At 45.7% G+C, this 23,432-nt stretch overlaps 1 protein-coding gene across 2 annotated transcripts in view; it reads left to right on the forward strand.

Annotated features, from left to right (window-relative positions):
- The first annotated feature begins 5,464 nt into the window (after positions 1 to 5,464).
- The window catches only part of IGF1R (insulin like growth factor 1 receptor), a 169,322-nt gene continuing 151,354 nt past the window's right edge, over positions 5,465 to 23,432 (forward strand). The window contains exon 1 of one of the 2 annotated variants that reach the window (XM_074549195.1): positions 5,465 to 5,967. In XM_074549195.1, the coding sequence (XP_074405296.1) occupies positions 5,874 to 5,967 (94 nt within the window). In that variant the 5' untranslated portion in view covers positions 5,465 to 5,873. The remainder of the gene's footprint in view (positions 5,968 to 23,432) is intronic. The other variant, XM_074549194.1, reaches the window with a different exon arrangement.

The following is a 23,432-nucleotide window of genomic DNA, read 5'->3' on the forward strand; positions in this document are numbered from 1 at the left end:
GGCTATTTTAGGCAGGTGCACGGGAACTCTAAATATATGGCATTCACCGCTTGCTGCAGTTGCTATGGATATGATATCTCAGGCCTGTAACTAGGGTTATAAATGCTGTTGTGTGCTTATTATTGTTGTTGTTATTAAAACATGAATTTTATAGTTATTCCTACTCAGCTGCTGCCCTTAAATCATCCATGCAACTGCATATCCCTGGTTTGAAGGAGGGATGTGTATGGAAAGAGGTAATAAACAGTACCCTTTCTTCTTTCTGCTTTTTCTTTGCTCCAGAAGGGAACAATCTTCAGCTCCTGCTTGCAGTAGTTTTAGGGCCAGGAGAAATAGAAATCACTCAGAGACAAAGAAATATCCTTCATTTGGGTCTATCTGATTAGCTCTTTGGTAGTTAAATCTTTCACACATCAAACGTGTCCAATTGCTGGGGTTTTTTTTTCCTTCTCTTTGTCCTAAGAGGCTGTTCTGCAGCTGCAGGATTCTGCACAGCCCTCTCAATGTTACAATGAGATGTTCACTTCAACCCTATTCCTGCAGGTCTGGGAAAGAGAAGATGGTCAGAGGCCAGAGAGGTTCTACAGACAGAGGAGTTAATGATGTCAACCTGCCCAGCCAGCATCCATCTGAGGTGTGCTGTGCTCCTGTCCCTGTGCAGGGAGGAGACTGAGCATCCTCCTGCAGTCGGGAGCCTGTGAAGGTCATTGGTACAGGGTGTGACTCAATACAGAGCAAAAACTGGCAAAAAGTGAAAAACGTGGTAGAAAGGGGCAACCCACATTTTGCCTGGCTTGTTATGAGTCCATAAGATGTTGTTTATAAGGGGAGATTTGGAAGGGGGAAAGAGTGAACTCCCAGAAAGAAGGATTTCTGTTTGTCTTTCAGGTGTACAAAGCCCACTCAGCCGGGCTGTGTAAAAGATGTATCACTCACCCAGGCACAATTCCCACCTGGAACTCTTACCTGCCCCCACCTCCCCACAAGGAGAACGTTCACCCTGCAGCAGAGGCTGAACAAGGTGAGCTGGCAGCACCAGCAGCTCCTGGAGCTGCCGTGGGTGCTCTCGGCTGCTGGCCCATGGCAAGGGCCATGTCAGGAGCTGCAGAGACCCTCCAAAAAGCAGCCCCTGGAGCAGACACAGGCAGTGCTCAGTGATGGCTGACCCTCATCCCGGGGAGCTGACATGGCTGGAGAAGGCAGGAGAATAAATTTCAGCACTCCCTTCTGCCGGTAATACAAAATGTTCAGATGCATAAAGGTTATGACAAGCGAGCGTCTGGTAAAGAGGTCAGGCTGCCCTGAAAGTGCTGCAGAAGCCAAAATAAAGTCTAGCCAGGCCTATAAGGAGTCCGAGCACCGAGGCAGGGGAATGAGTGAGGCCTCTTCCTCCCCAGTGGTGGCCCCAGAAAGCAGTGGTGAGGCTGCTGTTAAAACAAAAGTATGGCTGAGTATGAGGATATTTGCCTTGGGCAGATATATGTTTTGAGAGACTGGGGTCAGTGGCTGTTTTAATCACGTTGTTTCATCCCCACTGCCACATTTCCTAAGTTTTCCACTTAAGTGGCATTTTAAACAGCACACAGGTATGCTGGTGGCACTCAGCATCATGCTTTAGAGGGTAAAATGTGTGTGTGTAACCAGGTGTTTCTTTCTGCCCATCTATCCCAGGGACCACAAAGCAGCAGTGGACAAAGGGGGAGCACAAAGTGCAAACAGAGAGGAGGAATGATTGTGGAACCAACAGGACAGAGAAGAGGAGCCATCATTTTATGATTTTATCATGAAGCACATTGTTATGAAAATTCACTTTAATTTGTCCAAATTATAACTTTAATTTTGCACATGGTACAGGGACAGTGTGCTTGAGGTCTTCATCGCCAAGGATATGACCATGGTGTGGTTGCACAGGGAAAAATCCTGATTTAAATATCTCCACTGAAAAGACCAGGACCCTCCTGGAGAAAGATGCCAGCGTACAGGAGCCAGATCTGATTAAAAGGGTTCACTAAAGCTGAGCATGTGCAAATTTATGGCTGGCACTGGAAGCTGCTGAACATGGGAAGCATGAAGAAAGCTGGACATTGTGCACAGCTCTCCTCTAAAGAGGTCAAGAGAACAGAGCTATGGGCACCTGGGCATTCACAGAAAAAGGGATTCCTCCCTCATACCTCCACAGAATAAAAGGTAAAGACATCCTGGCAGAATACAGCCAGATAATTACAAATGATGAATTTCACATCAGCAGCTCAGGAGGATGGAGAGCACTGCAAAAGCCTCCCGTTCAACAATGAGCTGTTACAATTTTTTTTTTTTAACTTTTTAAAAGAATCCAACAGATTCCAGAAACAATCTACATTACAACACCTACAGGACTGTGTTTATGTGAGACTGGAAACTCATTGGGGGCACAGCACTTCTTTCTGCTTTATGCCTGTACACCACCCAGTACAACGGGCTTGTCCATGACGCACCCTATTTGCCAAAGTAAGAAAGAAAGGCTATTTGACAAAAATAAAAGTTCTTTATGACAGCAGAATGATGAAGGACAGACATACAGTTCCCACTTCAGCTCTGCCTTTACACAACAATACATTAATTGGTAAATAAGACATTACAATTTATGCTGCATCAATGCCATGGCACACACAGAAAGGACACTTGTTCTGCTCAGAACCAGCGCCCGTAGCAGCCACAGCTGTACCCAGCAGCAGTAAAAATTTATGGCACATGAAGATCTCTCTGGTTCAGTTTGAGGACATGAGAGCCTGTGTGTGGTAGATAAAATATATGGTAGACACACACATGGCAGTACAGGATGGTTTCAGGTGAAAATGCCTGATTTTCCTACAGGGAATCTCGGGAAGGTTGTTGCACATAGTTTTGAGTTATTCTTGAATTACTGACAGCATTCTGCATAGGTGGGCTCGTGTGGCGATCCTGGCCCTGTTGTACTCAGTGATGATCTTCCCTTCAATTTCTGTGACACAGAATAGAACCTTTCCATCTTTCCTAAGGGGTACGAGAGTTGATGAGTAACTCAGACCACGGGACCATTCTCACAAGGCAAACAGTAGAAGGATGGATGGAAAAACAAGAAGAAAAACATGTACAGTACAAGGTTGTTGGAAATTATGGGGTAGCATCACTGAAGGATATTGTAATACAAGATGCTCAAGAAGAATTCAGGTTTAAATGTAAAAACTTAATTTTGACATTTGCATTAATAATGCGACATTTGCAAATTTCTTAATGTACTTCTTAAAGAAAGACAAAAACCAAGCAGCCTAGAATATAGCTAATGCTCGCAGATGTCTGCTTTCTTATACTCCAGCATCATTTTGCTATCTCCCCATGCCAAAGTATTGCAACAAATCTGTGATTACTCAGGACACCCATATGCCGCGCAGCATGGCTACTACGAGCTCCGGTGAAACAGCGGGAACACGGCCCACGTCTTCCGATTCCGAAAAGCCAAAACCTCTCCTGCTTCAACTCAGCCCAAGTCCCCATCATTTGGGGCCAGGTGTCCAATGTCATTGAGGGATGCGAGTGAACAGCTGAGAAACAGAGTGACAATGTTGGAGCGTTGGATGGGGACGGTGAGTGTGCAGGGGGAGGATGGTGAGTGTGCATGGGGATGTGTCCCACCGTGGTTTGTCCCCTGCACTGGGCCAAGCCTTGGCATCCCTGTCCCTCGCTCCTGACCTGCATCCCTGGGAGCAGCACCCCGGGGTCGGCCCTTGGCCCTGCTCTCAGTATGAAACACAGGAGCAGCTTCCATTAAATGCCGTAAATAAATAAACATGCCATGTAAAAATCGCAGCTATGGATTTCTCCTTCCTCCTAACTCCATCCCTGCCTTTTTTATATGTTTTATTTAATTAATTAATTAATTAATTAATTTGTCAGGGGCACAGCAGCGTTTCCACTGGCAAGGCTCGCTCGTGAGCTGTCCCTGTGTCGTCCTGCAGGATGCTCGCTGCACATCCACCACCAGCTCTCCTTCTCCCGTTAGGGAAGGCCGGGGCAGAGGCAGGAGCAGCGGCGGCTCCGCAGCATCCCGAGGTGCAGCATCTTCCCGCTCCCGCTCCGCTCCGGGTTTTTCTCGGCGCTCGCTCGCGCCGCCGCCGCCTCCGCGCGCGCCGCCGGCGCCGCCGCCTGGGCGAGGGGAGCCTGCGGGGGGGGGGGGGGGGGGCAGCGGGAGCGCGCGCGGAAGGGAAGGGGAAGGGGAAGGGAAGGGGGGCGCGAGCCCCGTCCCCGCGCGGCCACAGAGCGGAGAAGCGCCGGCGGAGCGACGCCGAGCTCTTGTTTACCAGCGCTCACTCTCCGTCGTGCACAGGGAGGCAGCGCGGAGGAGAAGGAGGAGGAGGATTGGGGGGGGGGACAGACGCGGCAGCAGAGCGCTGCGAATCCTGCTGCAAGCGAGCGGCGAATTAATCGGGAGGAGCAGCAGAGCAGCAGACCCTTCCCCCCCGTCTCCCTCCCCGCCCCGTTCCCTCCCCGGAGGAATTACAGACCCTTCGCAACAAGCTCCTGGGGTTTGACCTTCAGCAAACCGGATCGCCTTGCTCGCCCCCCGCAGCCCCCCCTGCTCACACTCACACACACATACACACACCCACACCCCCACACCTCTCCCGGATCCCCCTCCCCCTGCCTTGGGCTGGGCAGCGCCGGGGGAAGGTTCGCAGCGCGCGCGCACCCAGAGGAGGAGGGAAAAGAGGAGGAAAGGGAGGAAAGGAAAAAAAAAAAAAAAAAAAAAAGGAAAAGGATTTACAAATTCGCTGGGTGGTTTTTGTTGTTGTTGTTGTTGTCGTCGTCCTCCTCCCCCCCGCCCCCGCCGCGATGGCAAGGCGGCTCGGAGGGATGCGAAGAGGAGAGCTGCGGGGGGAGGAGGCGGGGTGCTGAGCGCTCCGCTCGCCCCGCTGCTGCTGCTGCTGCTGCTGCCGCTGCTGCTGCTTTGTGTGTGTGTCCTGGATTCGGCTTTTTTTCTCTTTTTTTTTTCTTTTTTTTTTTTTTTTTTTTTTTTTTGGAGAAGGAGCTTGTGGCAGCCGCGCCGAGGAGAGGAAGAGGAGGAGTAGGGGGGAAGCCTTTTTAATTCATTTTCGACCCAAATTCTGCATTTCGAGCCTCTGCAGGCAGCCGGACTCGTGGTGGCGGCGGCGGTGTTGTTGTGGGTGGTGGTTGTGCGTGGGGTGTCCCCCCCACCCTCCCCGGCGGAGCGGGGAGCGGAGCCGCGGGGATCCCGCCGGGGCAGCCCCGTCCCCGCGCGGGGGGACGGCGGAGCTGTTGTTGTTTTGTAATAGGATTGTCTGGGTCGCGCCCCCCCCCTTCCCCTCCCTCCGCGGCCCTCCCAGTTTTTGTGTCTCTGTGTGTGTGCGTGTGTGCGGTGTTTGAAAATGGAGGTTGAAGATGCCGACTGCCAGCCCCGATGTGCCTCGTGTTTGCGGCTCCTGTGCACGATGTACCACCGCAGCCAGCGCTGAGGGGAGACGGCGGCGCCCCCCGCCCGCCGCCCCGAGCCCGCCCCGCCGCCCCGGAGACAGCGTCGCCCCGGGGCTTCCATGCCTTGTTGTTGTTGCCGTTAATACATCGTGAATATCTGTGTATTTTTGGTGTGCTTGCTCCGGAAGATCAACACCCAGGGACCTCAACAACCCTCCGGTTTGCCGCTCCGAAGGGTCGTGGGTTTTTTTTTTTTTTCCTTCATTTCTTGAGGCAACGTGGATTTATTTACCCTGCCCCGCTGCTCCTCCGCCGCTCGTTATTTTTAGAGGACGGGGAGAGGAAAGAAAGCGAACAATTTTGGACTTCTTTTTGCTTTGTTTTGTTTTCGGAAAGGGGGATTTTGTCCAATTAAAGAAAGAGGAATGAAGTCTGGCGCTGGAGGAGGGTCCCTCGCCGTCGTCTGGGGGTTCCTGCTCGTCTTCGCCGCACTTTGTCTGTGGCCAGCAAATGGGGAAAGTGAGTACAGTGCGTGCCCGGGGGTGCGGCAGGGACCCCGCGGTGAGGGAGCCCCCGAGTGAGGGGCTGCCGGGGAGGGGGCGAGGGCGGCGGCTGCCTCTGTGTGTGTTTGGGGGGGTGTGAGGGGCTCCCTGTGTGTGTGGGGAGTGTTATTCTGTGAATGTGCGTGTGTGTGTTTATGTGGGTGTTGTGCGTGTATGTGAGGGGGGGGTCCCTGTATGAATGTGTGTGAGTGGGCTGGTGATGGGGGGCCTCGCTGCGTGTGTGGATGCGTGAGGGGCTCCCTGTGTTTGGGTGTGTGTGTGAGGGGGCTGCCAAAGGGGTTCCCTGCGTGTGTGAGGGGGTTCCCTGTGCGAGGGGCTCCCTCTCCGTGTGTGTGTGTGCGTGAGGGGCTTCCCTGCGTGTCTGGGCTGTGTGCGAGGTGCTCCCTGTCCTTGGGGGGGTTGTGAGGGCTCCCTGTTCGTACCGGGCTCGGTGTGAGGGGCTCCCTGCCCATGGCTCTGAGGGGGGCTCCCGGGGCTCCCGCCGTTTCCCGCCGCGGCGCCGAGCGGGTCTCGCCCCTGCCCGCGGGGCTCTGCGTGTTTTCCTCCTGTTACGCGTCTGCTCCTCGAGCACGTTTAACAACCCGGGGCTGCGCGTCTCCCTGCCTGCCATGCTCGCCTTCCTTCCCGGGAGGCGGCTGCCTGCTTGTACACACGGGTCGGCAGCGCCGCAGCCCCGAGCCCGGCGGAGGGGGCCGTGCCCCTCCTTTGTGTCCCCCCCGAGCGCGGGGCAGCGCTCAGACGCCGCAGCCAGGGTTGCGAGCTGCGTAGTAAACACTCACAGCGCTGGGAAGGACTCCGCTCGCTTTCCCCGCATGGAAGGAGCTTGATCTCTGTCAATATTTAGAGGCTGTATGCAATAACCTGCCGTAGTGAGTGAGGAATTCCTGGAAATGAACGCCTTGCCTTTCATTGCCGCTTTGCCGCCGAGGAGGGGTTCCACTCGCTGTGCGCGGGGTGCGGAATTACGGCGGCATCCCGCAATCTAAAGGTCACAGGCTGCCGTTAATTAAAAAAAAAAAAAAAAGAATGAATTCGCACATTGACGCTTTACGTTTGCGGTTAAATAGAAACGTTTTATGGCCGAACGGGCTGCGATCTTAGGGGTGATGCATTTTTGTGAGCGGCCGTGTTGCACGCAGCGCCGGGGCTGGAGCAGCGTGCGAGCCGCTTCCCCGGGAGCACCGGGAGAACGCGGATCGGGATGGCGGTGCGGGGCCCGGCTCCCTCCTGCCGCGGATCCTCGGCCCATCCCCGCGGCCGCCCGCCTCGCTCGGGAGCTGCCAGAGCCCCGACTTTGTTTTTGTGCGTTTCCAACCTGTGATTGTGTTGCAGTGCCCGCCCCTCTCGGGCGCAAGGGGAATCGAGGGGGCAGGGAGGGCTGCGCTGCCATTGATTACACTGCAATCATCGCCGGATTAATCCCGGGGCTGATCGGTTTTCTCCTGGTATGTCGGGCTCACGCTGGATTGAGGATCCCTTGCGTGAAATTAGCCTTCCCTTGTTTCCTGGAGTATCTCTGTAGACGGAGAGATGGTAAATGTGCCTTTGAGCCCAACCATTTTAAACAGTGCTCCCTCTCCTTCAGCGTCTGCAGAAGCAGGGATGTTCCTGTACTGCATCCTGATGCTTTAATTTCTTCTGCCGTGTGTTTTTCAGTGCACTCCTGGAGCTGTTGTTGTGTGCCTCTCCCTTTCAGAAAGATACGCGTTGTTGGAGGGAAGGAACGAGCAGATCAAATTTCTCCATTTTAAATGTAAAGGGAAAGAATTCAGGATTCAGGAGGGCTTTTCTAAAAGTAGTGGTTTCAGATTGAAAAGAAAGGGAAGTTCTTTGGATGCACTGGCAGTGAGGCTAAGCACACAAAAAAAGATAAGTGAGCAAGAAGCACATAGACGGAGCCTGTAATGCATGTTGAGTAATAATTATGTTTCGTTAGGCAGTAAATGCCTGTTAACTCCTTTCAAATTAAGGCCCAGTTTAGGCTTTTGGGCCGGCCAGGGCTGGAGAGCTGCAGTCTTACCTCCATGAGCTGAACTTTTTGGCTAGAGCTGTTTTCAAGAGGGAAGATTAATCTTTAAGTTTAAAAACAAAACCCCCGTGCCCTTCTTCAGGGAAGGGCTTACAAAGGATCCAGTAGCGTGGAGAAACAGCGGGAGGAGGAGGAGATTTGGTGCGTTCTTAAACTGCTAGGATACACACTTAGAATTGTTTTCCTTGTCTTACCTGGTACAAAGTACCTTGAAATAAAAATGCTCACCCAGCTCTGGCAATGAAGTAATGCAGGAGGAATATGTTAGGATTTTAAGTTTTAGTCCTCTGAAGTGTTTGTGGTTACCACTTACCTAAAATGAACATCCTGAATGAAATATCTTCGAAAGAAGATCCAGGCATTTAAATATGGGAAGATATGCTGAAAAACTTGTCTTAGCTGAATACTGCCTCTAATCGATTGTCTTTGTAGTTTACAGTTTAATAGCCTTTGTTTTCACGAGTTATTGCTGAAAGAATTTTGCTGTTAGGGGGAAAAATGATCTCCAGAGCAGATGTTTTACATCTCTTCATATTCTTCTCTCTCCCCACAATAGTGGAAGGAAGATTAATCTTAATTTTTATTTGTTTTTCATATATACTGTGTCATAGCTAAAAGGCACTTCCATTTTCGGTCAAACAAGCAAGGCATTCCTAAATAGGAATACAAAGGAGTTACAACTGGAGGGGAGAGACCCATCCCTTTAATGCTAAATTATATAAAATGTGTGTGTAGTTATGTGGCAGAAACCTTTTTAAAATGCAGGTAACTTCAGTGGAGAGCCTCTGATTCAGAAAAAAGTCATTTAAAAATGCCAAGAATTCCCTGAGATTGTGTTAGAACGGCACAAAAATGGAAATGAGGAGACCTTTCATTAAGCTGGAGTTTGTGGTGCTGTACCCATGCGTTTGATGTGTAAAGCTACAACTGTTGGAGGCTGTTTGAGGGTGGGTTTAGGAGGAGGCATAAACACGGTGTTTTCTTCCTTTTCTCCCTAGAGCATAATGGGGGTTTTGATTTTCAGCCTTCTGTGTATTTGCAGAGGGAATGTCTAGGAGGGAACGGGTTAAACACTTAGAAGGAAAATAATAGTTTTAGGTGTGATAATACTTCAGATTGATGGATATCTTGATGGGTCTGCTCATGTTAGCGCTGAGCTTTTGTTTGTCTATCCGGGCTGGATGTTGTGTTTCTGATAATGAGCAGTAGCTCATGCTGATGCTTAATCTCTCTCCCAGGTTGCTTAGTGAAGCCCTCATGACCTGCTGAGTGTCGGCGTTGCACACACCTCGCTTTTTGCATCAGCGTTTTCCTGTACACCCAGTGGTTAGGGAGTGTTGGTAGCTGGGAGTTGGATAATTCCTGCTCTAATTGAGGCTGTGAGGAGAAAATGCCCGAGCCAGCGAGGAATTGGCATCAGGGGTGCAGCAGAAAGGGGAGCGTGCAGGGAGTGATGGTGCCCGGAGTCCGGGGCAGGGAGAGTGAGCCAGGCAGAACTTGGACCATTTTTTGATTGTGTTGGGTTGGACTTCTGGTCTGCAAACCAGAACTGGAGCAAAGGCTTGTGTGAGTCAGAAACTGAGAGGGTCAGGAAATGGAAGGGACTTAGCTAATATCAGGCAAAATGTGTTGAACGTGAGGAAGCAGAGGGATGGGTGTGGAAAAAGGGTGTGTTGGAAGTTTCAGTGTTGAACCAGCGTTTGAGGGAGGAACACTGGGGGGTTTTGTGTGTGTAAAGTGAAGAAAATTTAACTTAGTTTTTATGTTCTGAGAAGTGAGGGAAGAAAAAGACTGCCGAGAGCAAGAAGACAGATCAATTAGATTGACTTCAGCCCAACAGAAGACATGATTTATTTGGTTTAATAGGGAAATTGCTCAGATATGATCAACTACTGTGTTAATTTTCATGTCAGCTTTTCCCTGATGTGTTTTTCCTCCAAACTAATTCTAGGGTATAGTTAAAGCACATGCCAGTGATGCTGAAATTGTTTTCATCTTGAAAGATACACACAAAATCTAATGTTAAAGAGCATTCACGTGATGATTTTTGAATCTGTCTTCATTGGTAAATAATTAATTTCTATCAGTATGTGTTACCATGGGAAAAGTTGTTTCAAATCCTTTTTAATTTTCTGCTAAACTGGCAATTTACTAAGGAGATCTTGGAGGAGAATTTTTTTTAAGCATCTAACATTTAAAATTAAAATCCATTTCAGGGCTGAAACTATTAGCTTTAAAGGATAATTTCAGTTCATGTTTAACTAATGCCTTTTCTCTTCCCCGGTAATTTTTGTTTTCTTTTTACTCTGAGGTAGATTTTACCAGTGATCACTGGAACGATTATCTCAGTGAGAGCAGAAGAGGCAGTTTTGTTAAATGATTAATTATATTGTGTGTATATTCCATCTGTGTGAATTGTGAGCTACCGCAAACTTCATTGTAGAGAAGTTTGTTTATGGTCCTGAACTTTGAGAGAGAGAGAGGCAATAACACATGCAGGAAACCTGTTTTTCTCACACTGGATGTTAACTTTGTGATCCCACACAGCAAACAACTTATCTAGCTCATCATCTGTAATGGCTCTAAAGTTCATAACTTAACAAAATGTGCTGAATTAAATTATTTTTAAGAAGTTAATGTATTTATCTGAATTATCTGTAGTTAAATTAATGAAATCATGAGCATTATTGTACTTGAAAAGCTGACGGCAACTGAAAAAATTCCTGGAACTTTGGTTTATGAAATTAAATGCATTCTTACTTGGATCTCAGTGTAAAGCTTTCACATTTGGAAATGCTTTCGGATGTTATCAAGTAGCAGCTGTTTTTTATTTATGTGTGATTGCGTACATAGGAATGGGTAAACTGCAGTTTATTATTGAAAACTATTGTGGATGCTAAATTTAAAAAAAGCTGCAGTTTAAGTAATTGTCTCGGGAGTCTCGTAATTAAAGTTGTTGCAGATTTGTAGTTGCAGTTTAATTTGGATCTTCCTGACAGAGCTGAGCTTTTAAGGTTTCTGGGCTTTGGTGCTAATGGAACGTGCTGCTTTTAAGAGTTTGTGTGCAAAAAGACTTTGGGAATGCAGTGATGTGTTTGAAAGGTAGAAATACTGTTTTAGTATTTTGATCTATTTGACATGTATAATTTTTCTATCACTGTAAATTGTATAGACAGCTTCTTTGTGTAGGTTAGTTGGATTAGTTTTTTATGATTTATGAAAGCCACTTAAAAAAGAATAGTTTCTTTTTTTTTTTTTTTCATTGTACAAAAGCAGAACTCAACAAACAGCAGTTGATGAAGACACATTGGTGGTTGTTAGCCAGCCTGTCTTGTGTGTGGTTTTTTTGGGCTGCTTTTTTTCCCTGTTAGCCAAGTCATGACAGGTACAATCTGGACTGATTTCTGGAGTACTATATTTGTCTTTTTTTGTGTCCAGAACTGTCTGAGAGAAACTTTGAGGACAGGCAAGCGATCAGCAGCACACAGTGTTCATTGATGTGTTTCTGTGCTCTGCAAACAGCTGTACCGAGTCCTCCAGCTCAAAGATAGATTCTGGTTCCTTTAGACAGGACCTGTTGGTTTTGCTCATTAAATTTGATAACACTTTGACTTATTAATTAATTAAGGAGATGCATTCAGGCGAACCCGGGTGTGTTGTGAAGGTTTAACTCGCCCTTATCACTGAAAGTTTTGCTTTCTAACCTTTGCAAATGCAAAACATGAGCCATTCCCTTAGGATATCTTGCAAGACACCAATTAACTTCTTCAGTGTTGATATCCTCAGGAAGTTGCTGTTGTGGCACGAGATTGTTTAAAATGTGCTGAAAAGCAAAATTGTTTCTTTATTTACAGATTGATTTGCATATGACTCCGAAACTTTAATGTAACAATTTTACTTATTTATTTATTTATTTTGAAATATCCAGAGCTGTACATTTCCAGTTAGTCTGTTTCTTTCTTCTTAACTTGATGGCATGAGCAGAAACAAACATTTGTATGTGTCAGCAGCTTCCCGGAGAATTTTTTCAATGAGTCTGTTTTCTTTGACCTATCTCAGGAGAATGGATCTCGCACCCCAATAAAGCACTAAGTTGATTCCTTTAGACGACCAAATCCACCAATAACTAATTGGGTAGAATATCAAATGCACACTTTTGCAGCAGCACAAAGTCATTTTAATAATAACTCAGAGCAGTAATTCCCGCTATCACTGAAGTGCTGACCGGGTTGGGTTTTAAGACTTCGTTTCATTGCTGACTTCAAAAAGCGTACATGATAGAAATAAATCTTTTAAAGCAGTAATCAGTCACATTGCCCGTGTATGTGCTTTGCCACCATAGTTTACAAGCTCAGTGTGTGTGTCCTGCTTTGGTGAGCCCTTGTTAGTGAAGGTGTGCTGGTCCCTGGCCGAAGGAGTTTGTTTGCCTGTGTTGCCAGCGAGGCACCCGTTGCTGCAATAGCTCTGTGACCGGTCAGCGAATGTTATCTCCAAGCCCTTATTGGTGCCATTACACGCTGTAAAGATAGCTTTGTTTACTTGGAAGTGTGAGCATCAACTGATCAAAACACTTTCTCTTAACAGGTGGGGATTTTTTGGAGTTCTTTGTTGAACATCCCTTCTGCCTGTGCTGGGAGCAGTGTCAGAAAATGACAGCATCAGGCAGATGCAGGAAATATTAGGAGTTTTTAATGACAGAGGCAAACTTTACACAAGTGGTTATCCCCTGCTGTTGAATTGGTGATGGGTCATTTTTACTGACTGTTTCCAGCAGCTTTGTAGTTTTTTCCTTTAATATGAACAATTTGCAAATTATTACACTACTCATTTAAGTGAGCTCCGTACACAATACTGTTCAAATAGCAGAGGGTTTGATTGGAGGCAGGAAAGAAGAATTTTTTGAAGTTCAGAATGCATGAAATGAATACATGCTGAAGTAGTCAAAGATCCCTTGTACTTTATCAGAGAGCAGTCTGCTTGAATGAAAGGTACTGTACCTGCTGTTAAGTTTATAAACTTGGTTTATACAGATTACTTTTTAAATTATTCATGATGCTATGTTACAAGTATATCTGACAGGTTTAAAATAAATGGCTTGATGGTAAGAGGGAGCATGCATAAATTAGAGCTGGGATAATGTGCTCTTTGAAGTATCTCTCCCATTTGTTACTACTGGAATACAGTAGGTAACTGCAGCTGAGTGTGTGATGCTCAAGTGAGAGTACATCATTATCTCCAAACTGTGGTGTAGTGGCAGTTCTTGTGTAAGACAGATGAGAGAAGCTGCAGGGAGCACCAAGGTGCTCCCTTTGTTTTTAGTTACACACACATTTCTGCTGAAACAGGGAGAGCATTTATGGGATGAAAAGTTTAAGCACAGCAGTTGAAAGGGTCTGCTGATTGCTATGTGTTGCTGAGGTTAGGGTGGCATTGCTTTGTTTTATTTACTCTTCCCTGTTAGCATTGCTGTGGGTTTGTAAGAGCTGTTCTAGCAAGGTGCTTGTACTTAGTGGGACCCGGTGTCTGATTTGCATGTGGATCGTGGTGCTCAGCCTGAGAAGTCTTCCAGGAAAAGTTTGCAAGAGCTGAGCCATTGTGTTTCGAGAGCGTTGTTGGTGGGGAAAGAGAATTCCAGGTCTCTTGGATGCAGAAACAGCTTCCCCAAACATAAATTGACTCAGTGCTCATTTTCCTGATTCTGTAGACAGGCAGCTCATTATATTTGAGAAGCAAGCTCCTGAAGGAATTTATGGGATAGGGGAAAAAGCCCCCATAATGACGTGTGATAGAGCAGCCATAAAAATGATTGCAGGATTTTCTGAAAGTGGAAGGTCTTCTTGTAGACAGGGATAGTTCAAACCTTATGCCTTAGTCAAAGGAATACAGCATTTTGGAGAAAGATCTGGTGACAGCTGCCCCTGGAAACTGTCTATAACCAACTTTTTACAAGAGAGTTGGCTTGTGCTTGCAGGAAGGGCTTTATCCTGGATCTCACTGAGCTGCTTTCCTTGTTATTTCCATTGGCTTCACTTTGGAGTTGTCTCCACATTTTGACCTTCTACAAGTAGTACTTTTTACTTCCCTGCTGCTCTTCTCACATCCCCTTGGTATGTCAGTGTGAGAGCAGCCTGGAAAGGTTTGAAGAGCGCACTCTGTTCGTGTTGGGCAGGGAGTGAGGAGCCAGCCCCGCACAGTAGGAACGGACACATGTTCACTCAGCTCAGCTGACCCCGGAGTAACACTTGGCTGAAGTGTGAAGAGTTGAAATGGCAGTGGAAATTCCTTGTTTGCCCTGTCCCTGTGCTCTGCCAGGGCAGAAATTAGTTTTTTTGTGTTCTTTTTTTCTCTTTTTTTTGGGATTTTTGATGTGTAGTTCAGTTGTTGTCTTCCTTAGTCAATTCAACGTGTCCCACTGGGGATTTGGTTTGTTCTCCAAAATACTGCTGGACTTACATAGCATGTGTTGCTTTTTAAAGCTTTCATGTAGTTCTACCTTTTTTTCAGCTGAGAACCAACTTTAGAGAGACTCAACAGGGTGATGAGGCAAATTTTGATTTCGGAGTTCCACTGGATAGAAGGGGGAGCCCACTAGAATTGTGATAGAGCCCAACTTCCACTACTGGATTAACTGTTACTTCTGTCTGGTTGTTCTGAGCCCAGCAGGATGAAGCAGATTGTGTTGCAGTTAATAACATTCAGTTCATTGTAGTTGAAGCTTTTGTCACATTGTTAATTTGTGAGATGGATGTAAATTTATTGGTCCCTTGCAGACACTGTCTCCTGTGATGTGTGGAATGAGTGAATGTCCACCTGTGCACTTTGCTCCTCTTCCTCAGACCTGAGAGATGGGAGACTGGGGAAAGTTGAAGGCCAGTAGGATGTGTGACCACTTGTGTGTGCAGGAGGATGCAAAAAATCCAAGGGTCTGTTCTTAGTCCTGTTGCTTGTGCACCTTGGATGTGGAGATTTTGTGTTTTTAAGTGATGTTGGTGTTCCCTGCAGCTGTGTCCTTGGTGGAGCTGGGGTCTCTGCAGTTGTCCCTGTAGAAAAGAGTAGCAATAGGGTGTAAGAAAAGCAAGTTTGTTATTTCAAACTTGAGACTTGGCTTGGTTAGAGATTGTCTTGAGCCTGCCAGGGTCCTGCCTGGGAGTGACTGAAGGTTTGTTTGTTTCTTTTTTTGTGTGACTGCTAATAAAATGTTTATATTTTTGTCACACTGGAGTAGGCTGACTACGTGGACAAATATTTTCATTTATCCTGTCTCAACAAGAGGCATGACATACATATCGAATGTTCACATTCTGGTGTGAGGGTCTCTTCTAAGATTCAAGCTTCGATAATCTTAGGTGGGTTGTGGTTCTGAAGGAGCAAAGGCCCTTCCAAGCCAGTGCAGTTGTTGTCCTGGGGGAATCAGGCAGAAAGTGCAGTGGAGTGTGTGTGCTGGGGTTCTGGGCTGCAGCAGAGCACACATGAAACACACATCTGTTTGTGCACGGGCTGTGCAGCTCTTTGGGCAGTTCATTGTTTAAATAAACATGTTGCATTAGCTGGGAGGCTTCAGTGCCAAATGCCCACTGATGAGATGTATGAGGGTTTTGTTGTTCCCAAGCCACACTGAGGAACACAACAGCTTTATAATTCAACACGTTTGAGGAAGATTACAGAAAGAATTTGGGGTGGATCGAAATCAGCACTTCAAAAGCGACAGCGTTAGAGTAACTCAGCTACAGCACAGCGCAGCCCATGGAAAATCACTGTCATCTTAACAGATGCAGTGTTATTTTGGAGATTCCACTGTATAAATACATGGACTGTGGTTAAATTGTGATGGCAACAGATGCAATCTCAGTTCTCGATTCTTTCATCTCTTTAATATTTAAAAATACCCCACAAAGTGAAAAAAAACCCCAGCCGACATCAAGGCTGAAAATATTCCGCCTGTAAATCGCTGGGGCTGTACCTTTAGGGCCTGATATCATTTTGGGTGCATCACTGTGGATGAGACTTGGAGAGTGTAAATGCTCCTCTCTGTGAGGGAGCTGCAAATGCTGCTACTCACGATTTATTGTACCATTTGCATATGAATGGAATTATTCAGCTCTACTTAAGAAATGTCAGCGAGATTGAAGTCAGAGTTGGTTAACCTGGCAAAAAGATATTTCCAGTATTTTTCATGAAAGAAAGTGATAGTATGTAGACAAGAATTACACATTCCACTGGCTAAGCCAATACTGTCTGAGGATTTTCTTGGTGTCTTTGTAGTTGATATCAGTGACTTTATTTTTAAATTTGTCTGTAATACATTGCAGTGCTGAAGGGAAAGAGAGTTGGAATGTGGGAATCAGATGCTGTATCACAATGCTGCATAGCTGTGTTCACATTTGTTTTTCTGATTTGAATAGTGTAAATTCAGAGCAAGGGTTTTCCTTTTAGCGAAGAGCAGAATAAAGTGTAGCAAGGTGTTGTTACTGGTGCATTCACCTTTTTCCATCCTCTAGTTAGATAAAAAAGCCTCAAGTTAAATACTGTAATTTTAAATACGGGATTTTAAAAGGAACCAGATAATTTGTGTGAGCATTGGTAGTCATGCATGCTAAAATAGGGAGTGATCACATCTCGTGCTTCAGGAGCTGGCAGTATTGAAGGATTGGGAAGAAATTGTATTCCTCCTCCGGGTGTGTGTATTTCCCTCCCCATTTGTAAAGTGCAGAAAGTGCTGTCCTTGGGGGGTGGTTAAAGGCTTGGTTTCTGCAGCAGGGATGTGACTGGGGATGCTCCTGTGGCTCTGTCATCCAGGTGACAGCACTTTCACTGGGAAGCTGCTCCTTGCCAGGCGTTCCATGACTGCGCTCTCAACAGAAGTGTGAGGATGGGGGTGTTGGCATCAGCTGACTGATAAGAGATAGTATATTGCACTAAAAATACACCCAGGTCTTCACAGGCAGCTGTGAGCATTACCTGGTGTCATGTGCAGCAGGAATGAGACAGAAGTTGAGGTGGGTTGAGCGTGGCTTGGCCTGGCTGTCGGGATGTGCTGGGATGCTCTCTGTTCATTCCAGGGATTTCTCTTCCTTCTGGAGCAGCTGCTCTCAGAAACGTGCTGCTCTGCAGTGTTTGCTGCGTGTTGCACGTGTGGCCACAGCCCTTGTTCACTGCAGGACCAAAACACAGCTCTGAGCTCAGCATGACCGTCCCTGCTCCCAGTGTCTGGTGCCTGAGTTTGTGTTCAGTGCCCCTTCAGCTTCTCCCAGAGCTGCTGACATGGGAGGGGCTGAATCCTGGTCAATGGGGAGAAGGGGAGAGTGAAGGGGCTGAGGATGTAATTGCCATGCCATGTTTTCTGATTTTTGCAGGGGGAGGGAGGGATGCTCCATTTGGGATGTCTGCACACCCTGGTTGTGTGCATTCCCCTCTGTTCTCGTGGGAGTGCACTGCGAGAGGCCAGGGGGACGGGATCATGTGGCTTTGCAACCTTCTGTTGAAAATGTTGTGAGTTTTGATCCAATTTGTCCTTCAAAGTTTATTTCTTCCTTAGTGTGAAGGCCTCAGAGCATTACTAGTATGTATTTTTTCCCTTTTATTGTGATGAAGTAAATGGATTTCATAGTGACTTATAGCAGCAAGCAGGAAGAGCTCACTCTGAATACAGTTTTAATCTCATTTTGCATATTTTTAGTTGGATGTTTTTAGTGACTGACAGCTGTTAGAACTCTGATTCACAAACAGCCATTTTTGAAAGTACAGACCTTTTTGCTAGTGAATAGCAATGTGTTTCTACAAATTCATGTAAATAATTAGATGCCTTGGATGCATTGGCTCAGATCCTTAATTTTCACATTTTTAAGTGACAAAATGGCAAATGATGTATTTTCTGGTAGATTACTTCTCATTTGTGTTATTTTTTTATTTGGATGGAAAATGGAATTTTAATTGAAATGCAGAAGATCTGGGTTTTAAGACTTAATTAAAACTCCAAGTGTGAAGGAGAGGCATGATTAAAACAAAATAAACAGAGAAAATAGTTTGTCATTGTTTCTCAAAAGTTTAGAGTTCATAGATCTTGCCCACTGACTGTTTCACAGGTTTCTATGCAGGGAGTCCTTTTTAATTTGGGATTAAGAGCTTGTTGAACTGAACCATTGGAGTAAACTGAAATGAGGCACTGCAGAAGTAGCTGTTGAAAGTAAAAGCTCTCTGAGCATTTCATCAAAGGGTGGCTCCAAGAGAGCGCTGAACAGCAAATTCACCAGTCCCAACGTTTTTTTTTTGGTGTAAATTATATGCTTACTATTTTTATTTTATTTAAATTACAGTAGGCATTTGCCCTAATATATGCTGTTACAGTTTCATGTTAGATTTGTAATTAAGTTTATTTTTAGAAGAATGCATTTAAGTGGTTTATATAAAATGATTTTCTATTTTTGTAAATGAAATAATTGTTTTTTATTGACTTTCGATTTCATGCAAATTTCAGGGGTTTTTTTTATGGCTTGAAGGTTGTGTAAGCAGAAAGAAATTAATGATTTGAGAGTGTTTTCATAATAGGAAGAATAGAAGATTCGTTGTCAGTAGCTGGGGACGCTGATGGGCAGAGTTAACTCTTATTTAGACGTGTTCACATTGAGCGAGGATGGATGTTAGAGGGTGTGGTACAGTTGCTTTATATAATAAATGTTGCCATTGATTATTTTTCCTGGTTGGGTTGAGAAAGACACATTGTGAGTGCGTTTGGGATCTGACGCAAAACCGTCAGAATGTCGCAATCCCAAAAATTTCACAATCCGGGGCAAATCTGATGGACAAGTGAGTGTTAATTGTGAGTGAGCCAGATTTGCTATTTTTAATTTGGCCTCGCTATCACGTCTCTTCACAGATGAATTCGAAGGCTACAGGGAGTTGAATGATGAGTCACTATTGAGTTAGTAAAATCACAATTGATCTCCATTTCCTGTTGATTCCAAAATTACTGAAGTGTGAAAGCTGAGAGTGACTGATCACTTCTTGGAGGGGAGTTTGAGGGTGGAATGTGGAAGTGACTCTCTCTGAAGTAACTCAACGCTGCCCTGTGTGCCGGGACGGGGATGTGTGCAGTGAGAACAGGTGTGTGTGTGATGGTCCGGCCGGCTGAGTTACGGAATGATAATCCGCGCACCAAACACGCTCACCCCGCAGCCAGGTGGGGGGAAGAGGTGTCTGAAGTGGCTCATGATAGAAGCTGAAGATTAAATTTGGCATCAGTCTCCTCGGTGCTGGGGTTCTTTGTCAGAAACACCGACCTGTGTCTCTGGTGCTTGGCTCAGACCGTTCATTCTCGCCTGAAATCCCCGTGCTCCCAGTGCCCTGCTCCTCTGCAGCAAGGCACAGTGGCAGAGGGAGGATGCGGGGGCAGCAGAGGAGTGGGACACACAACATTCTGTGTGTGTGTTGTTGTTTGCAATTACCTTCTGATGAACAGCAAATCATCTGTCATTCTGAAGCTTTGTTCTTTTCCTGTGATGGAAATGCTCTTTTGACAGATACTAATTAGAAACACTGTGGTAAGTGCAGGTAAGATTTAAAATTTCTTTTTTTTTCCTTCATAGAACTTACTGTTAGCAAAACCTTTTTTTTTCCTTTGGTTAGGAACTATTAAGTCACATTACTAGACTCTGCCCACGTTGCATATGTGAGAGTAAATTCTGCTGAAAGGGGATTTGTTGGAAGAAATTAAAGGGAGGATGTACACTGTTCTGAGTTACACTGGAAGCAAGCTATAAAGAAGCCTTGAATTATCACTCCAGGAAGAGGGAACTTAGTTTAGTTCCCTGGAGGACTAAGAGGAGGTGGGAGGATGCTCCTCTGCTGCATCCCTCACAAAATTCAGATTTTAAAGAATTTTTCTGAAGGGGTATTCTCAAAGGGGAAGTAACAACCTGTGTTCTGCCTAACTTTTCAGATGGTCTTTGAACCATGGAAACTTATCCTGGCTGTACACTCTGATATACTGTGTTAAAACAGAAATAAAGAACCAAGAGAAGAAGAAATGCAACTTTTCCTTGGAAAGAATATACAAATTTTCCTCAGTGTTGCCATAATTAGGATTGTAGAAAACTGGGAATGGGGGGCAAAAGCGATGGCTGACCCTGCTGAGAAGAACTCAGTTTTTGAATTTGTAAACAAAACCGGAAAAAAAATCCTGCCGGCTTCCTGACAGGCAGGGTGTGCGGTTTTCAGCCAGAGGAGCTGATTCAGTTGGTCTGGCTTTTGCAAGGGAACAACGAGAGGAATAAATTGCTCTGAGAGGGTGTAAAGAACTTTCCTTTCCTCTAGAAAAAGTTGAGCAAACATGGAGCTCTGGGTTGCATGGTTGAAATTTGGTGAGGCGTGGAAAGGACACTGGTTTTCAGCAAGTATGATGTTTGTTCAGAGTGTTGTGAATTCAGGAGTGAGAGTTGCCACACTGTAAGACACCTCTCAGTCGAGCTGAGGTTTAAAGGAGCTGCAGGAAGCTTTATGAGCAGTGATCTTGGCAGTTCTCAATGCTGCTGCTTGCAGAGGATCTTCAAATACCCACAGCCACACCTTGATACCTTATATCTTGCCTTGTAGGATCTCTGTTGATATGCCCACTACAAGAACACTTTGTTAAGACCAATTAAATGTATAATATTTTTATAATACTTGTGTTTTAGAAAAATCAATATGACCAGTTTCCCTTTGAAATTACAAGATGCCTGTTGTGCTGACAGAGTAGAACGCATTAGGAAGTGATGCTTTGTATCCTCTCAAGAGTAATGTGCTCTTGTTTTCTCTTAATCAGCAGGATGTTCTCCTGTATGTCAGATGTCTTAGTTGTTTTTGTGATCTCTATCAGAGGAGAGTGAGGGGGGAAAATGTCAGAGGAACAGAACAGGTTTAAAAGCTTTATAGCAGAGAAAGCCTGCAGCCCTGCATTTCTGTTTAAGTAAAAGTGGTAATCACCACCTTAGGGTTGGACACTTCGTGTTTATGTTTTGCTTTAAACAATAAATAAAAGAACAACTTGCCCTTCAGAAGAACATAATTCATAGCCTGTTGAAATACTCTGGAGCATAGGGGATATAATTAACCCTTTTCCCTTTAGCGGGGTTGTGTTTCAGAAGCAAGATGTCTAACACATTATTTGCCAGTTCACTGAAGTAAGGATTTTTCAAGTTGATTGTCTGAAAATCAGACTTCTTCCTCCCTCCATTGCCTTCCCCTCCTTCCCTATTTTCTGAGCTGCAGTTTCCAAATTTGTAATAGGTCTAGTAGTAGTTGCCTTTAAAAAAAAAAAAAACACCAAAAACTTAAAAGTAGCCATTGAGAAGGAAAGCTTATTTCCCATCACTCTTGCTCAAGGCTATAGAGAATAGATCTTGGAAATTCAGGCACTTATCCAGGCTTTTCAGAGGATTTTTTAAGAGATGCTTTTGATGCAGTGAAGGAAGAGCAAAGACTTGAAAGGGCTGAAAGCACAACCAGGATTTGGCTCGGTGCATGAACAAAACCTCTTCCAGTGATCCTTGAATATTTTGCTTTACTGATCAGGTCTTGGGTAGCACAAATCAATTCTTAACTATTCCCTCAGATAGTTTTGGTATGATTCAGTGAAAACGGGCTGAAATAAGACAGAACCTGAAATGCTTCCAACTCTTTTTTTTCCCATCTTGACTCTCCTTGAAGTATGTGAATTAGTGTGAGAAAGTGTCTGTAGCTCCCACCGGGTCAAATGGAGGTTGAGATAAAAATACTCGTCTCTGTGTGTATCGTAATATTGATCATGGTGTGGTAAATAATTCCTTGGCAGCAGGATTGCCAAGTCTGATGTTTTACACTTCATTTGTAGGTTCTGGTGCAGTCTTGCTTCTGGCTCTGTGCTCAGACCTGCTTTTTGTTCTTTGATGGAGATCTGCTTCATTAGTTCCTTTTGACCAGCCTTTCCTTTCTGATAAACCATCATCCTTTGGATTGGTTTAGCTGCCTGGAGCTCCCAGGGTCTGTTAGTCACAGTATTCTCTTTTTGTTGTGACATTTTAATAAATTAACGGTCTCCATGATGACCCAGTCCTGTTTCTCCCCTCTCTGGCATGGGTGTGCACCAGTTCACACCAAAACAAAGATTGCTTCCCGGGCTCTTTCTTTGAATTTCTTTGTTTTTATCTGTTCCATTGTACACATCTTTTCACAGTGTTACCCAACAGAGGCGTTCCTGTCACTTAGGGACCTCCTTCTTTGGGCACTCATGTTTTCCAAAGCGGACTAGGAAGTTTTCTGTTAAAGGCAGCGTGGCCCTTTCACAGATCAGGGGTGGCTCCGAGTTGAGGACTTTGTCTGTGTCCTAAATCGCTGGTTAACTGTGGAGGCAATGAGGAGACCTGGTTTCTGACTCTGAGGCTGAATGAAGCTGGCATGTGGTAAAGCAAAGCACTGTCGGCTCAGATGTGTTTTCTTAACATGGAACCAACTAGCCTTGCACAAATACCGTGGTTTTCTTTCACAACAGCGGCGCGGGGCCAGCCGAGCTGTCAGACGGGTGAGGCGAGGCCGAGGGCTGTCCATCACCTCTGCTCCCACACCAGCTCACCTTCAAGCTGGCAGCTGGAAGGGAGGGTGTTCTTGTCCAAATCCCTTTTACCTGTGCTTTCCCCCCCTCCTTTTACTTAGTTTTTCCTTCTCTGGCTGGGTGTAAAGCTGTGTGTTTGGCCGTGGATGTGGCGCCGTTACCCAGCGCGGTTGTGCCACCGAACGCCCGCCCCGGCAGCACAGCTTGTGTTGGCAGGAGCTGCCTGGCTGATGGGACTTCATGTTGTCTGGGCAGGCAAATCATAGCTACAGGCAGAGGAATGCCTTTTTTGGGGTGGCTGTAGTGGCACAGTGGAGATTAGACTCTTCTACCTCCCAGATTGGCAGCTGGTTTTGCTGTTGATGATGGTGGGGAAGGATGTGGGGTGCTATAATTAGTTGTGGGATTTGAGAGCTTGGAGAAACCTTCCTTGTGTCTGCAGAAAACAGTCTCACCAGAGCTTTTTTGAATGTAATCTAGGTCCGGAGAGAGGTTTGCTTTGATGCAGTCGTGTAGCCTAATTCTGGAGTCTTGTGAGCAGCTTCTGCCCATGTGTTAGTTTCCTTCTCATCAGATACTCAGAATTATTTTTTGGGGTGGTCCCTCTGTTTGAGGGATGGCAGCCATTGAGATCAGCTAATACTGTTTTGTCTGTATTGCAGATTGTAAAGTGTCTGAATTGTTATCACGATAAAAAGGTTTCTGAATGCAATGAAACTAAAGAATATGTTACTTAGGTTTATATATTTAGTAGTGTATTGCAGGGTTCATGTGGTTTCTCTTGCTTCCCTTTGTCTAGTTCCTCCTTTCATCTGTTGCAGTGGATAAA

Source organism: Zonotrichia albicollis, chromosome 11, assembly GCF_047830755.1.
Source record: "Zonotrichia albicollis isolate bZonAlb1 chromosome 11, bZonAlb1.hap1, whole genome shotgun sequence".
Classification (NCBI taxonomy): Eukaryota; Metazoa; Chordata; class Aves; order Passeriformes; family Passerellidae; genus Zonotrichia; species Zonotrichia albicollis.